Here is a 17789-nt window from a genome sequence, read left to right on the forward strand (position 1 = left end):
GAGCGTGTTCATTGCCATCAGCCATTGCTACGGGACTTCCAGTGAGACCCAGCCTGGTCTGCGGACTTCCGTTCTTGAGGTGGGGAAACAAAACCTGAAGTGAAGTGGGATTCCGAAAAGTTCTCATGTGATGCTTATGAAACCTGAGTTTAGTTCTTAGATCATCTTTTCCTGTGGGACAGAAAGCAAAGGGCAAGTGTTTCCCACCAAGCAAATCCCATTTCCATCCAGTGACTGATTTTTAATTTTTATTATGTTTTATAGTTTTATCCTTTTTTTTTTGAAAGTAGAGATAAGGTCTCACTTTGTTGCCCAGGCTGGTCTTGAATTCCTGGCCTCAAGCGATCCTCCTGCCTCAGCATCCCAAAGTGCTGGGATTGTAGGCGTAAGCCACCATGCCCAGCCACTAATTTTTATTTTTGTAGAGATAGGGTCTCCCTATGTTGCCCAGGCTGGATTCAGATTCCTGGCCTTTAACGATCCTCCCAAAGCGCTGGGATAACATGTGGGAGCCACTGCACCTGATTACAAGTGCCAAAAGTTATGCGGTAGCAGGCAGTTATAGAACCTGTGGTTAATCAGTCAACCAAAGGCTCAAAAACATGGTAATTTGCCTTGAATTTGTAGCTAACAGATTCTCTGGCTGTAGCACCAGGAATATTATGGTTGAGATGTGTGTAGCAAATGTAAGCAACCTGTATATTTTCCTCTTTAAAAAATACGAAGGGTTGAATGGGTTAGTACATGCTTTTTCATAGGATGTCTCACTAAGCAAAAGCATTAAGCCCTTTCCCCCACTCTTGAGAAGTACAGTCATACCTTGGAGATATTGTGGGTTCTATTCCAGACTACCACAATAAAACAAATATTACTGTAAAGCAATTCACACAAAATTTTGGTTTCTTAGTACATATAAAAGTTATCTTTAGCAGCGCACGGTGGCTCCCACGTATAATCCCAGCACTTTGGGAGGCCGAGACAGGAGGATTGCTTGAAGCTAGGAATTTGAGACCAGCCTGGGTAACATAGTGAGACCCTGTCTTTACAAAACAAAATTTTTTTTAATTAGCCAGCCATGGTGGCATGTACCTATAGACCTCACTACTTGGGAGGCTGAGGCAGGAGGATTGCTTGAGCCCAGGAATTCAAGGCTGCAGTGAGGTATGATCATGCCACTGCAGAGCCTGGGTGACAGAGCGAGACCCTGTCTCAAAAAAGAAAGTTATGTTTATACTGTAGTCTATTAAGTGTGCAATAGCATTATGTCCAAAAACAAAGTACCTATCTTAATTAAAAATTATTGCTAAAGAATGCTAGCAATCACCTGAACCTTCAGTGAGTCATCATCTTTTTGCTGGTGGAGCCTCGATGTTGCCTTGATGTCGATGGCTGCTAACTGATCAGGGTGGTGGTTGCTGAAGGTTAGGGTGGCTGTAGCAGTATATTACAGTAAGACAGCAATAGAATTTGCTGCATCGATTGGCTCTTTCATGAAAGATTTCTCTGTATGTAGCATGTGATGCTGTTTAATAGCACTTTACCCACAGTAGACCTTCTTTCAAAATTGGAATCGATTGTCTTAAACCCTGCAACTGCTTTATCAATTAAGCTTATATAATATTTCAAATCTATCATATCAACAATATTCACAGCATCTTCACCATGGGCAGATTCCGTCTCAAGAAACCACTTTCTTTGCTCATCCATAAGAAGCAACTCTTCATCCATTTGGGTGTTATCGTGAGATTGCAGCAATTCAGTCATCTTCAGGCTCCACTTCTCTCATTCTCTTGCTGTTCTACCACATTTGCGTTACTTCCTCCACCGAAGTCTTGAGCCCCTCCAAGTCGTCCATGAGGGGTGGAATCGGCTTCTTCCAAACTCCTGTTAATGTTGGTATTCTGCCCTCCTCTCATGAATCACAGATGTCTTTTTTTGTTTTTATTTTTGTTTTTGTTTTTGTTTTTTTTGAGACGGAGTCCAGCTCTGTTGCCCCGTCTGGAGTGCAGTGGCACAGTCTCGGCTCACTGCAACCCCCACCTCCTGGGTTCAAGTAATTCTCCTGCCTCAGCGTCCTGAGTAGCTGGGATTACAGGCGCCTGCCACCGCGCCCAGCTAATGTTTATATTTTTGGTAGAGACAGGGTTTACCATATTGGCCGGGCTGGTCTCAAACTCCTGACCTCAGATGATCCGCCTGCCTCAGCCTCCCAAAGTGCTGGGATTACAGGTGTGAGCCACCACAGCTGGCTAAATCACAGATGTTCTTAATGACATCTAGAATGGTGAATTCTTTCCAGAAGGTTTTCAATTTACTTTGCCCGGATCCATCAGAGGAATGGCGGAGGAAGCCTATGGCAGCTATAGCCTTATGAAATGTATTTTTAAATAAGACTTTAAAGTCAAAATTCCACCTTGATCCATGGGCTGCAGAATGGTTGTTGTGTTAGCAGCCATGAAAACAACTTTAATCTCCTTGTACATCTCCATCAGAGCTCTTGCTTGACTTAGGTGCATTATCAATGAGCAGTGATATTTTGAAAGGAATCTTTTTTTTTTTTTTTTTTTTTTGAGCAGTAAGTCTCAACATTGGGCTTAAAATATTCCATAAGCCATGTTATAGACAGATGTGCTCTCATTCAGGCTTGGTTCTTCCATTTCAAGAGTACAGGCAGAGTAGACTTAGCATCATTCTTAAGAACCCTAGGGTTTTCAAATGGTAAATGAACATTGGCCCAACCGAAAGTCACCAGGCACGTTAGACCTTAGTGAGAGTCAGCCTGTCCTGATGCTTTGAATCCAGGCATTGACTTCTTTTTAGCAGTAGAAGTCCTGGATAGCATCTTCTTTCAATACAGGGCCATTTTATCTACACTGAAAATCTGTTGTCTAGTGTACCCATCTTTATTAATGATTTTAGCTAGATTTTCTGGAGAACTTAATGCAGCTTCTCCATCAGTACTTGCTGCTTCACCTTGCACTTTTGTGTTATGGAGACGGCTTCTTTCCCTAAACCTCATGAACCAACTTCTTCCAGTTTCCAACTCTTCCTCTGCAGCGTTCTCGCCTCTGTCAGCCTTCATGGAATTGAAGAGAGTTAGGGCCTTGCTCTGGATTAGGCTTTGGCTTAAGGATCTGTCACTGTGGCTAGTTTGATCTTCTGTCCAGGCCACTAAAACTTTCTTCATATCAGCAATATGGTTGTTTCACTTTCTTACCATTCATCTGTTTATAGAGTGGCACTTTCAATTTCCTTCAAGAACTTTTCCTTTGCATCCACAGCCTGGCTAAGTGTTTGGTTTGAGAGGCCGGATTTTGGCCTATCTTGGCTGTGGACCTGCCTTTCTCCCTAAGCTTAATCATTTCTAGCTTTTGATTTAATGTGAGAGACATGCAATTCTTCTTTTACTTGGACACTTAAAGGCCATTGTAGGGTTCTCAACTGGCCTAATTTCAGTATTGTTGTGTCACAGAGAATAGGGAGAACTGAGAAGGAGAGAGGTGGGGGAATGGCCAGTTCATGGAGCAGTCAAAACACACACATTTATTAATTGAGTTCACCATCTTATATGAGTGTTGTTCCTGGCACCCCAAAACAATTACAAAAGTAACATCAAACGTCACTGAGCACAGATCACCATAACAGATGTAGTAATCATGAAATCATTTGAAATATTTGAGAATTACCAAAATGTGACACAGAGACATGTCATGATCACATGCTGCTGGGAAGATGCTGACAGACCTGCCAGATGCAGGATTGCCGTGAACCTTCAGTCTAAAATAATCACAATATCTGCAAAGCGCAATAAAACAAGGTATGCCTGTATCCTTAATGGCTGGTAGTCCAGACTGCCCTCTGGAATCTTCTATTAAACACACGACATATTGAAAGGTAGCATTTTTTATTACTTTCATTCAGGAAAGGGGTGGGGCAAAGCATCTCGAGTAAGTAAAAATGGTTTTATTGAACTTTAAACAGCAGTATTCAATCTTGAGTATTCTGGCATATTGGTGTCTGTTTATTTAACAGGTGTACATGGACACCCTCTCAGTGTGCCAGGCAGTGTTGCATGTGGCAGACTGTGCCAGGGAAACTAACTGTCCTGTTCTGAAATGGAACAATGAGGGGTTTCATGGATTTGGAGAGAAGTACAGTTTAGGGTCCAAAGACCTTTTGCTTTTAAATATTACACTCTTCTTCAAATAATCTGAATTTAAACCGCTTAGGGCTGTCTTTTAAACCACCACTGTGGTCAAGTAAGACATATTCTGGGGAACCGGACTCATTTACCTAACCATGTCCCACTTCTATATACGTGTGTGTGTGTATGCATATATATATACACACACATATATACATACACACATATGTATATGTTTGTATTTGAGGTGAAAGTCACATAAAATTGGCCATTTTAAAGTATATGTTTCAGTGGCATTTAGTACATTCACAGTGTTGTACGGTCACCACCTCTATCTGGTTCCAGAACATTTTTATCACCCCAAAAGGAAAACCTTCTGCCCATTACATAGGTACTCCCCATTGCCAGTCTGTTTCTGTATCAATGGATTTACATCTTCTGGATATTTCATATGCATAGAATCATACAATATGTAACCTTTCCTGTTTGGCTTCCCACTTGTTTTTAAGAAAACTGTAGCTCATCCTAGAAGAGGAACTTAGCAGAAACGAGCTCCACAATGGGGTCTCGAGTAGGAGTCCCCTGTAGCCTGTTGCTCTGATTGTGGCTTCCCCTGTTGTTTCCCCTTTGGTTTGCTGGTCAATCTCTTCTCCTTTTTCTCTTACCCAATGAATTGAGCTTTGCTTATTTTGACTTTGTCCATCTGTTATTGATAAGAGCCTCCACACTTGAAATTGATGATTGGATTAGTTTGTATATGGTCATCCCTTGATATATGTGGGAGATTGGTTCCAAGAGCCCCTGTGGATACCAAAATCCATGGATGCTCAGGTCTCTGATATAAAATGGTACAGTATTTGCATATAACCTACACACATCCTCCTGTATAGTTTAAATCAACTCGAGATTACTTATGATACCTAATACAATATAAATGCTGTGTAAATAGTTGTTATACTGTATTGTTTAAGGAATAATGACAAGAAAAAAGTCTGTGCGTGTTCAATATAAATGCATTCATTTTCCCTCCCAAATATTTTTGATCCGGGTTGGTTGAATTGATAGATGCGGAACGCATGGATATAGAGGATATAGAGGGCCAGCTGTATTTAGTAAAGTTTGTATAATAAAGACTTATAGAAAAATAGAAATAAACTGTTAGTGTAATAAAAACATTGGGCCTTTGTAAAAAGAAAAATATCTTCCTAATAATTTGTAAGTATCTATAAAATAGGATTTTTAAAATTCTGAACAACATTCAGTGAATTTAGTGCAGTGTTATGAACTGGATTTTGGTTAGGCCAATCTGCGTCTGCTGTAATCCCTGGGAAATTAGAGAAAATTTGTCCTGTGGCATTTTTCAAGGAATGCCTAAAGTGAAATATGAAAGTGCTTTATGCTGCTCTCCAGCCGCGGTGGTGGCATTATTCATTGTTTGATGTTTAATGCCCCCTCCCCCACACCACACACCCATATCCACGCTTCTCCACGCATCTGCATATAGACATAGAAATCGACATGTATTCTTCCCAAACTTTCATGGGGTCGCATTATAAGTAGTTAATAACCTCTTTTTTTCCTTCTATTCTGTCTACCTTGGACATATTTTCATGACCTTGAATACAGATTTACCTTCTTTTTAATAGCCGTTTGGGTGTTTATAATTTATTTGACCATTTCCCTACTGAGGAACATGTAGGTGGCCTCCTTCCTTTCCTTTTTACCTTGCTGTACTACACAACTTCCTAAGCACACAGTTGTACGTTTGCACACTTGTGGGCATGTTTCTGTAGAATAAACTTAAAAGTCACACTTTACTTGATACCGCCAAATTGTCTTCCTAAAGTATTGTACTGTGTTTTATCCGCCTGACAACAAATGTGCCTGTATCCTCAGTTTCCAACTGGATACTTTCAATCTTTTTTTTTTTTTTTTAAAGAGACAGAATCTGTCCCTGTTACCTAGGCTGGAGTGCAGTGGCGCTATCATAGCTCAGGCCATCCTCCCACCTCAGCCTCCCGAGTAGCTGGGACTGCAGGGGCCCACTACCACACTTGGCTAAGTTTTTAAAAAGATTTTTTTTTTTAGAGATAGGTTCTCAGTATGTTGCCCAGGCTAATCTCAGACTCCTGACCTCAAGTGATCTTCCCACTTTGACCTCCCAAAGCGCTGGAATTTACAAGTGTGAGCCACTGTGCCTAGCCCCAATCTCTTGAATTGCTGCCTGATAGGTAAAAAATGATGTGTCATGGTTTTAAAAGGCATTTCTTTTAACATTTGAGGTTAAGAATCCTTTGGTCTTTATGTATTTTTTGTGTGAACTGCATGTTAGTCCTCTTTGGCCATTTTTCTATTATAGTGTTAACTGTTGCTTTCTTAAGACCTTTTTGAATATTCATAAAATAAGCTCTGAATCTTATATTTATTGAAAATATTTCCTCCCTGAGTTCCTGTTCTTTTGACTTTTTATGTTTGTGGTTTCAGTTTTGATCTTTTTTTTATTTTGGATGTAACTGATTTCTTTCTTTTTTTTTTTCTGCCCCTTTTCTATGAGAACATACGGATTTTTTTAATGGAGTAAAATGTAACTATTTTAATCTTTGTGGTTCTTGGCCTTTGTGTCAACCGGATAAATGTGAATTGATCATGTGATTAATACAGTCCTTCCCCCACTGGGGTATTTCTCCAGGTTCTGCTTCCTTCGGTGCTGCGGCTGTGTGTTTTCTGAGCGAGCCTTGAAGGAGATAAAAGCGGAAGTTTGCCACACGGTGAGTTCCTGACATGTACCATTTGTTCCTTCTCCGTAGCTGAGGAAATCAGATGGTTTAGGGTCCGTTCCCTGCATTTGTTCTTTCTGAAATCAGCTCTCATAAGTTGCTTTTCTGCCTCCGTGGCTCTCGGTTGCTGGAAGTACAGACTCCAGTGGCCTCTTGTCACCTGACCACTGCCTGCCAGTCCAGGTCAGACCACACCAGGGCTGTTTCCCGAACGTGCCGCTGCCGCAGTTGCCTCTAGCAGACCTGCTGTCCTGGAGGGCCTGCTCCCCTGTGAGCCCCCGTTCCATAGTTCTTACTTCTTCTGTGACTCCCTGGTGTTAACCCTCCTTCCACATTCCCCAAGCACCTTGTTATCTCACTCCTCGCATCGTAATGTAATTGCGTATGTATGTGTCTGTCTCCCCACCGGACTTAGTTTTTCAGGGTAGGAAACAAGGCTTGTTCATCTCTTTATCCGCAGGGCGTATTCTCTCCAGGGCACGTAGCATGCCCTCAGTAAATGCTCGCATGGGTGGCGAGTAACTAGACATGAGAGCTAGCCTCAGCTCACGTGGAGGAAATACCGATGCTTTGCTTTAATGGCGCTGCTGCTGCTGAAGCCAGAATGTGTGTGTATCTTGGGTGTACTGCTGGCCCATCGAAAGCATGCTGCTTCATTTAATGTCATGGATGCCGGCAGCTTCTGAGTGTATTTTGCCTCTGTCAACCCTGTTTGTATTTCATTCCGCTCCCCACTGTGTTGTTGCTCCCTGTTGCAAAAGCCAGCACCTTTCACTGAGTGGTGGTTAGGGGCCATTGCCTCTTCTAGGCACTGATCTGTGGGATAGCATGCTGAGTAAGATCCGTGAAGGCCCTTGTCCTCCTGCATCCCACATTCTGATTGGAGAGAGAGACACTCAGCTAGATGAGCAAGGCAGAATCGATTGTGACCGATGCTAGGAAGGAAACACATGAGGCCATGTGATGGAGGGAGAGAGGCTGGCGTAGTGGTGGTCAACAGAGGCATATCTGGAGGTTTGAGCTGAGACCCGAAGGGCACGAGGGAGCCAGCTGTGCACAGCCTGAGTAGCAGCCTCTTAGGCAGCAGGAACAGCATGTGCAAAAGCTCGGAAGTGACAGATGACTTTGCGAGTTCAGTGAAGAGAAAGTGTGAGAGTGGAGGGCTGGTGAGGGGAGTAGATGAGATTAAAGAGTTAGGCAGGGGTCGTCTCATGCAAGGCCTGGGGGCCACATTGGGGCTTATGGATTTTATTCTAAGAGCAGCAGGAAGCCAGAAGGCAGCTTTAAGCCGGATGGGATGTGCATTAATTTTATTCTAAAAATCCGAGACGTGGAGGAGGACACTGGGCGGCTCCTGTTATCTAGGCCCGGTGGCAGGCAGAGGTGAGTGGGGGCGGTGAGTTATTTCCAGTTTGGGGTGACTATGAATAAAGCCTTCATAGAATGAGGAGTCTGTCTTATTAATCTTTAAGAAAAGAAATTCAAAGAAGACATTTGGGAATTGGTTGATATTCAGCCAGAAGTATTTATTGTGGCTCCCGTATTAAGATGATAGCATAGATTCCACGGGAAATAAGATTTGGATGACACGGTTCCCGCGCTCAAGGAGAGTGCAGTCCTGCAGGAATCAGAAGTTATATGAAACGTCACACTCTTTTGCTTTTTGAGGCCAGGTACTAAATAGATGGTAAAGATATTGGTATGAAGGGGCCAGAGAACTTTCTTTTGTCTGCTGGTAAGAAATGGCTTTATAAAGGGAGGGGCATTTGTTCTGGGCCTCAAAGGAAGAGCATGGTTATTGGTTGCACTCCCAGGGATGGAGAGATTGCTGGTGGTAGTGGTGCTGTTCTGGGGAGGCGCACAGCCAGGCACTGGGTATTTCTATGAGGCGTTGTCTGGCAGGACAGTGATGCCCATTTTGCTGTCCTTCAGACCTTCTGCCTGCTTTCAGGAGAAAGTCTCCCTTTAATCCTCGTATGTTTGTAACACTCTCTTAACTGCGTAAGAAAGTAGACTTTAAGCTCAGAGCTTTGGCAGGCAGGATCTAGCAAAACTGGTATTCTCTGCATTTTTACTGTAACTTGATATTTATGGCAAAGAGTACTGTTTTTCTGTATTTATCCTAGGAATATAAAGTTAACTGTTAGGTTGGGCACAGTGGCTCATGCCTGTAATCCCAGCACTTTGGGAGGCCGAGGCGGGTGGATCACCTGAGGTCAGGAATTCGAGACCAGCCTGGCCAACATAGCAAAACCCCATCTCTCCTAAAAATACAAAAATTAGCTGGGTGTGGTGGCACGTGCCTGTAATCCTGGCTGCTCGGAAGGCTGAGGCAGGAGAATTGCTTGAACCTGGGAGCTGGAGGTTACAGTGAGCCAAGATTGTGCCGCTGCACTCCAGCCTGGGTGACAGAGTGAGACTCCATCTCAAAAATAAATAAATAAATAAAAAATAAAGTTAATGGTTAAAATTAAGTAGAAAAAATGGGTAGATTTAAATAAAAATTAAGATACTGACAGTACGGTTGGCAGGGGAATGGCTGAAGTTTGCAAAACACTGTTGTAAGTCCTGCTGGGACTGTGATTGGTTAGCGGGGGTGAAGAGGGGAATGGCTGAAGTTTGCAAAACACTGTTGTAAGTCCTGCTGGGACTGTGATTGGTTAGTGGGGGGGAAGAGGGGAATGGCTGAAGTTTGTAAAACACTGTTGTAAGTCCTGCTGGGACTGTGATTGGTTAGTGGGGGGGAAGAGGGGAATGGCTGAAGTTTGCAAAACACTGTTGTAAGTCCTGCTGGGACTGTGATTGGTTAGTGGGGGGAAGAGGGGCAGCAGCAGTGTTCATGGGGTGGAAGTAGCTGGGCAGCCATACTGAGATGAATGGCAGGTGTGATCGAAGCCTGGTCCTGTCAGGACTGTGGGGTGGGGTACAGGAGCAGGGAGAGAGGCCGAGGTGTGAGTCGGACTGGATTGGGGAAACCTTCGAATGCCAGAAGGAGGAGCAGGAGTTCTAGTTCTTAAGAGTTCTCAGAATCATTGTAATGGATAACCAGGTTTGGGGGACCTGCTGATCTAAAGCAATACAGTTTTTTTCTTGCGCCCATAATAGTACCCATCTCTTAGATGGGTGTACAGTTGTCCTTTGCGTTGGTTGGCCTAAAACATCCATACTAATAACCATGATGACACGTACGCAGTAAAACCTCACTGCCGAGCTTCACGGAGAAGCTGATTCTGTTCCATGGAAATACAGCATTATGAGGGAGCTCTGACGTTACATCGTTGATGCTTGGGAAATTTTACTGAAAGCTAGTAAGCTTTCAAAGTCTGTACCTTGCACTTCAAGGGAAGGGAAGGAGGCAGGAGGAAAGAGGAACAGAGCCACGTCAGGATTGCACAAGGGACAGTAGAGAACAGGTGATGAACAGGAGCGTAGGCTCCTCCCGGCTCCTCATGGAGGCCGCCTTGGCTGTTGCGACCTTCTGCAGTTACGACAGGACACAGGTTGAAATTCAGGAATACCTCAGGAAATTGTCTTAAAAATAAATCTGTTGCCAACGAAGAATGAACAAGATAATGAATGCTTTTTACTTGTATACTGTACATCAGAGTTGCCTTTGCAGAGCTGTGTTGAATACTCTGTGCTAGTTTGCTGGGGCTGCTGTAATCAAGTACCCAAGCCGGATGACTTAACCGGAAAGTCATTGTCTTTTAGTTCTGGAGACTAACGTCCAAAATCAAGGTGTCATCATCAGGGTTAGTTTCTTCTGAGGGAAGGATCTGGTCCAGGCCTCTCATTGGCTTCTAGATGGCCTTCGCCCTGTTCACATCATCTTCCCTCTATCATGTCTGTCTTTGTGTCCAAATTTTCCCTTATGAGGACACCAGTCCCAATACTGGATTAGGGCCCAACTTAATGACCTCATCTTAACTAATTACATCTGCAGTGACTGTGTTTCCCAATAAGGTCACATTTTGAGGTACTAGGGCTTGGACTTCAACATATGGATTTTGCGGGGGGACATAATTCAACCCGTAATACACAATTTAGAAAATAAAATCATAGAGCATGGGGCCAGACATGGTGGTTCACGCCTGTAATCTCAACACTTTCGGAGGCTGAGGTGGTTGGATCACTTGAGGTCAGGAGTTCGAGACCCGCCTGGCCAACATGGTGAAACCACGTCTCTACTAAAAATACAAAAATTAGCTTGGCGTGGTGGTGCACGCCTGTCCTCCCAGCTACTTGGGAGACTGAGGCAGGAGAATCACTTGAACCCGGGAGGTGGAAGTTGCAGTGAGCCAAGATCACGCCACTGCACTTCAGCCAAGATAACAGCAAGGCTCTCTTGCCGTTTATAAAAAATTTATTTAAAAAGTTTATTTTATAAAAATTTTAATTTATAAAAAAAAAATTATAGAGCATGGGACAGTCAGTGGCACATTAGAGTAGGAATCATTCATTTATGCATTCAACCTTAGTCTGGTCTGTGCTGCTATAACAGAATACCCAAGACTGGGTAATTTATAAAGAACAGAAATTTATTTCCTCACAGCTCCAAAGCCTGAGAAGTTCAAGATCAAGGCACCAGCGTCTGGTGTGAGCCTTTCTGCTGGGCTGTAACATGATGAATGCATCACATGGAGAAGGAGGGAGGGAAGGAGGGAGAGAGAGAACGAGAATAAGAGGGAGCCTGCCTTGTCCTTTAATAAGGACCCCACTCCCACATCCATCCATTCGTGCGGGCAGTGTCCCCATGACCCCAACTCCTCCCATGATGCCTCGCCTCCCAACACCATGGATTAGGGATCAGGTTTCCAACACATGAACTTTAGGGGACACATCCAAACCATAGCACGACCAGTATAACAGTTTGGGCTCACATACCAGCTCTGGCTTTGGGAATATCACTTCACCTCTTTAACCCTCAGATTCTACTATGTAAAATGAAGGAATTATAGTAAATTTTCAGATGCTTTTTATTTAGATCCAAAATTCTAAACAATAACATTATAAAATGAGGAAATAAATGGCGAATTCATATACTTTTATCAAGAATCAAACTCCAGTTTCTAATTTCAGGTTTCTGAAGTTTGATAATACAAAGTACAGGTTGAATGTTCCTTGTCTGAAATGCTTGGGACCAGAAGTGTTTTGAATTTCAGGTTTGTTTGGATTTTTGAATATTTATATAAACATAATGAGATATCTTGGGGATGGGACCCAAGTCTAAACACTGAATTTATTTAAATTTCATATACACCGTATAGAAGGTAATTTTATACAATATATTTAATAATTTTGTACATTAATCAAAGTTTTGACTGTGACCCATCACATGAGATCAGGTGTGGAATTTCCCATTTGTGACACCAAGTTAGCACTCAGAATGTTTCAGATTTTGAAGCATTTCAGATTTTCCGATAAGGAATTCTTAACCTGTATTTTGGTCAGAGTTGGCTAACTGCTGTAACAAACAACCCCAAAGTTCCAGCGGCTAATCCAGTGGGCAGCTTTCTTCCAAGGGGAAAGATTCAGGCTCTGATCTCTTGTTTTGGTCAGAAGGAGAAGAGAACATCTCTTTTTTTTTTTTTTTGGATTTACTTTTTATTTATTCATTTATTTTATTATTATTTTTTTATTATACTTTAAGTTCTGACCAACCCAAACGTCCATCAATGATAGACTGGATTAAGAAAATGTGGCACATATACACTGTGGAATACTATGCAGCCATAAAAAAAGGATGAGTTCATGTCCTTTTTAGGGACATGGATGGAGCTGGAAACCATCATTCTAAGCAAACTATCGCAAGGACAAAAAACCAAACACCACGTGTTCTCACTCATAGGTGGGAATTGAACAATGAGAACACTTGGACACAGGAAGGGGAACATCACACACCTGGGCCTGTCATGGGGAGAACATCTCTTTTAGGAGGTTGTTACGGACCAAGCCTGGAAGGGATGGGATTGGCTTCTACTCACGTTATATTGGCCAGAACTCAGTCACGTGGCCACACCTGCAAGGTAGCTTGGGAAATGTAGTCTAGCTGGATGCCCAGGAAGAAGACGTAAACACTAGCCATTCCTGCCAAACTCTGCCAAAAAGAAAAGTGATGGTGCAGGTTCAGGAACTGTAGTGCATCACAAAAGCATGAATGAAGGGAGATAAAGCCATGGTGTCAAAGTCTAAAACAAATATTTTCACTTTTTAGGTAATGTCTAAAATTTAGAGAAACCAGTGTTATAAGAACGTCAGGAACCTCAGTGGTGTTTTGGGTATACATTTTCTCCACCTTTCAGTCTGCAGTTTCACCAGCAGTTGCCTTTTCAGTTCACTGGAAGAGACTTGAGGGTTGGAAATGGCTTTCGTGCCATGTTCTAAAACAACATGGTATGCACATTGATTTCAGTAAACAGGGTCCAAAGAGATGTTGTTGCTAGGTGTTTTTGTGTTTGCTATAAACAAATCGCTAGCCAAAATAATTAATTGTATTCCCTACTGTGCTGTGCACTTCTTGTAATAAGAAGAAATACATTGGAGTAATTACAGGCTGCCAAATAAATGATGGGCTTGTTACTCAAAGCATGACCCACAGACCTGCAATAATGTCATCACCTGAGAGGTTTTTTGTTTTTTTTTTAAGAAATGCCCACTCTAGGCCAGGCACAGTGGCTGACACCTGTAATCCCAGCTTTTTGGGAACTGAAACGGGAGGATAACTTGAGCCCGGAGTTCAAGACCAGCCTGGGCAACATAAGGAGACCCTGTTTCTACAACAAATTTTATAATAGCCGTGGTGGCACAAACCTGTAGTCCTTGAGAGGCTAGGACAGGAGGGTGGCTTGAACCCAGGAGTTCAAGGCTGCAGTGAGCTGTGATGGTGCCACTGCATTCCAACCTGGGTGACACAGAGTGAGACCCTGTCACAAAAAAAAAATAAAATAAAATAAAATAAAATAAATAAGTTAACAAAGAAAGAAAGAGAAAAGAAGAGAAGAGAAAAGACTGACTCTCAGGTCCTACCCCAGACCAGTTGAAATAGAATCTACATTCTAACAAGATCCTTAGATGATTTGTATGCACAGTAAAATTTGAAAAGTGCCGATGCAGGGCTGGGCGCGGTGGATCACAAGGTCAGGAGATCGAGACCATCCTGGCCAACGTGGTGAAACCCCGTCTCTACTAAAAATACAAAAATTAGCTGGGCATTGTGGTGTGTGCCTGTAGTCCCAGCTACTTGGGAGTCTAAGGCAGGAGAATCGCTTGAACCCGGGAGGCAGAGGTTGCCGTGAGCCGAGATGGCGCCACTGCACTCCAGCCTGGGCGACAGAGCGAGACTCTGTCTCAAAAAAAAAAAAAAAAAAAAAAGGCCAATGTAGAGTATTGGAGTTGTGATCAGTAGCATTGGACTTGCTCCCTCTGTGGCTTCATTTATTTAGGCTTGGTAGATAGGCAAATGTTTTAAAGTTAGAAGTCAAAAATATATATACTCACACTGTCTACCTGCTTTTCATGGAGGGGGTGGAGCAGAAAGAGAAAAAAGTTAGGGAAAAGGAGTGTCGTCAGAAGTGGTCAGTGCAGCTGATTCTGGTTTTCAGGCTTTGGCCTTCTTTAGAGTATCTTAGGTTTCTGCCGTCTTTATAATCTTTGTGAATATTTAGCCTCAAGGAATCAGATAAGACACAGCATAGGCAGCCTTAAACTTTCACATGTTAATTTTGTTTTTTTACTCTACCCATGAACACACTGAGGGTCTGATCAGGAGACAGTGAGCCTAGGCTTCTTCTTCTCATGCTCACAGTGGCTGCTGCTTTCCCTTAGCCTCCCTGGCCTGTCGCAGCTGCCTGTCTCTCAGCCCCCCTGCCTCTCAGCCTCCCTCTCGGCCTCCCTGCCTCAGCCTCCCTGCCTCTTGGCCTCCCTGACTCAGCCTCCCCACCTCTCTGACTCTCGGCCTTGTTTTCCATTGATGTCCCCACTCTCCACTGAAGCCCAGTCTCAGGCTGTTGCATTCCACCATGCATTTAGTGTACTTTTACTATTCTGCTTTATCCTGTTGTTACTGAAATGATTTTTTTTTTTTTAGATGGAGTCTTGCTCTGTTGCCCAGGCTGGGGCGCAGTGGCGCAATCTCGGCTCACTGTAACCTCTGCCTCCCGGGTTCAAGCAATTCTCCTACCTCAGCCGCCCGAGTAGCTGGGACTACAGGCACCCACCACCATGCCTGGTTTATATATATATATATATATATATATATTTTTTTTTTTTTTGTATTTTTAGTAGAGACAGGGTTTCACCATATTGGCCAGGCTGGTCTCAAACTGCTGACCTCGTGATTTGCCCGCCTCAGCCTCCCAAAGTGCTGGGATTACAGGCATGAGCCACCATGCCCGGCCGTACTGAAATGATTTGTTCAGGACACGTCTTCATTATAGCATTAAGCCTGTTGGGGGCAGGTGTTTGTTTCAATTTGTGCTTCTTTGTGTGAGGTGAGGTGGTGTAGCTGCCTGGGACTCAGTAGTCACACTGCAGAGTGTAGCTGCCTGGTCCACATCCCAGCCCCACTTTCCCAGCTGTGTGGTCCCAGGAACATCCCATCGTCTCCGTGTGCCTAGATTTTCTCATCCGTTAAAAGTGTCAGCCATTCCTCTGAGCGCTTCCCCACCCAGGAGCACCCATGTCCTCCTAACGGTGCTGATGGGCGGATGCTCTTACAGGCCCCTTTCACAGTATGTGACTGGGTGTACCACGGGTTGACATTGGAATGAAGTGAAGGCAGGCTTATGTTTTAAGTAACTTGAAAGATGTAAGCTTTTTTATTGTTCCTTTAATGGGGTTTACATTCATTTGCTATTGAGTTATAAAACACCAGGGACATAATCAAGGCTAATCTGAGCTTTCTGAATGAACAGCCCGTCAGCATGTAGCCAGCTATTGCCTTTGGGGACGCCATGTTTGCCTGTAGAAATGTGTAGGAAGGCGGTGGTGGGCTGTCATGGGGCTCTTGTGTTCTTTTTGAGAGTCTTAATATTTTCCATATGTGCTTTCCTTGGATTAGATATCCAAGGGGAAGAAAGGTTTGTTTAAACAAAGGTGTTACTTTTTTGTGGTTCCTTGATGTTTGATTTGTGGGATCTGCCTTCCAAATCCCTTTTCCTTCTGTCTAGCTATGATGTTTTCCCAGGGCTATTTTACACAGTGACTTGACTTCATTTCTATGCGTGGGAAGCTTCCATTTACTGAGGTGCTTACACTTTGCGTTGGAATTATGTTTCTTTAATTTCCTCTCCTCTGGGTCCTGAGTTCCCTTTTTTAAATCTCTTGTATGTTGTGCTGTTTAATAGTCATGCACTTCAGTTTCATATGATGCTGTATGAACTCTTTTAGAGAAAGAGGATATATATAAAGTTCTCCACAACAGCAGCAGCGGCAACAAAGTCGTGGACTTTCTAAGGGAGGAGTCCCAGATCTGTGAATAGAGATAATCACGGCCATTCATGTCTCAGATCTGTGCTGTTCAGCATGGTACCATTAGCCACATGTGCCTATTTAAAGGTAACTTAAGGCCGGGCACGGTGGCTCACGCCTGTAATCCCAGCACTTTGGGAGGCCAAGGCAGGCAGATCACCTGAGTTCGGGAGTTCAAGATCAGCCTGACCAACATGGAGAAACCGCATCTCTACTAAAAATACAAAAAAATTAGCCGGGCGTGGTGGCGCATGCCTGTAATTCCACCTATTTGGGAGGCTGAGGCAGGAGAATCGCTTGAACCCGGGAGGCAGAGATTGTGGTGAGCTGAGATCGTGCCATTGCACTCCAGCCTGGGCAACAAGAGTGAAACTCCATCTCGAATAAATAAATAAATAAAGGTAACTTAATTTTTCAAAATTAAATAAAAATAAAGATTCACTTTTGTAGTCGCTGTAGCCATGTTTCCAATGCCCAGGAGCCCCTGTGGCTGTGGTGAGTGTTGGACAGCTCAGCTGTGGAATGTCCACCATCACAGAAGGTGCTAGGAGACGACATGTCAAGACCGCAGACACCTGGGGGCACCCTTTTTAACAAGGTGTGTTTTCTACTCCAGATGAGTTCTGTTTTACCCAAAGAAATACACTCTTCAGTATTTTTCGAGGACCGCCAGAATAGGATTACATTGCTCGCAGCCAATGAGGACTGTTTCAGATAAGCATATTTTCATTTTCACTGGGAGTCTGTTCTTTCTTAGTATCTCATACACAGTAGTATCTGGGTCTTCAAAACAGACTGTGTCATTCTTATTCCAGCTTAAGCCTGGATCCAGGTGTTTGGAGAATTTGGGTTTTCAGCAGCTTTTTACTGAAGCATTTGGCCTTCTAAGTGCATTGCTATATGTCACCAGTGGTAGCTTGAGTTTTTTTGTCTTGTGATTTCTTTCCCAAAGCTGTATAAGTGGCCTGTAATCAATAGTAAAGTCTTGTCAATAGCATGTTTCTGAATTCATTTTAGGAATAATTTGTATCAAGGAATCATCTTCCCACTTCTTTGGTTCAGTGTTCTCTTGTTTCAAGTCAAGGAAACGGAATGATACCAGGAAGAAAGCAAACACTCCCTAGCGGTTCAGTCTCATATTGAAATGACTCTGCTGTTGAAAATGCCAGTGTGGCTCTATAGGAACTTCTGCCTGCCTCAGCACTTGAAGTCTGTGCCGCCTCTCTAAGCAGGTAACCACAAGCGAGTCTGTCGAGGGTTCGAATTTGTTGGCAAACAGAGAAGGCGACTGAATGAGCCACGGCAGGTCTCCTGGTCCATATACACAGATGTCTTGGACGTAGCGGCCTGCAGAAAGAAACACAAAAACCTAGCTGCCTTTGTTTCCTCACCCATTTTAT

At 43.4% G+C, this 17789-nt stretch overlaps 2 protein-coding genes across 2 annotated transcripts in view; one reads left to right on the plus strand and one right to left on the minus strand.

The window, feature by feature from the left end:
* RTF2 (replication termination factor 2) overlaps nucleotides 1–17789 on the plus strand; it is a 55059-nt gene that overhangs the window by 10125 nt on the left and 27145 nt on the right. The window contains exon 5 of the mRNA XM_054466803.2: nucleotides 6834–6912. Within this exon, the coding sequence (XP_054322778.1) occupies nucleotides 6834–6912 (79 nt within the window). The remainder of the gene's footprint in view (nucleotides 1–6833; nucleotides 6913–17789) is intronic.
* The window catches only part of LOC129021434 (beta-1,3-galactosyl-O-glycosyl-glycoprotein beta-1,6-N-acetylglucosaminyltransferase 7), a 35109-nt gene continuing 33037 nt past the window's right edge, over nucleotides 15718–17789 (minus strand). Inside the window, exon 5 of the mRNA XM_054466802.1 lies at nucleotides 15718–17736. Within this exon, the coding sequence (XP_054322777.1) occupies nucleotides 17510–17736 (227 nt within the window). The 3' untranslated portion in view covers nucleotides 15718–17509. The remainder of the gene's footprint in view (nucleotides 17737–17789) is intronic.

This window comes from Pongo pygmaeus, chromosome 21 (genome assembly GCF_028885625.2).
Source record: "Pongo pygmaeus isolate AG05252 chromosome 21, NHGRI_mPonPyg2-v2.0_pri, whole genome shotgun sequence".
Classification (NCBI taxonomy): Eukaryota; Metazoa; Chordata; class Mammalia; order Primates; family Hominidae; genus Pongo; species Pongo pygmaeus.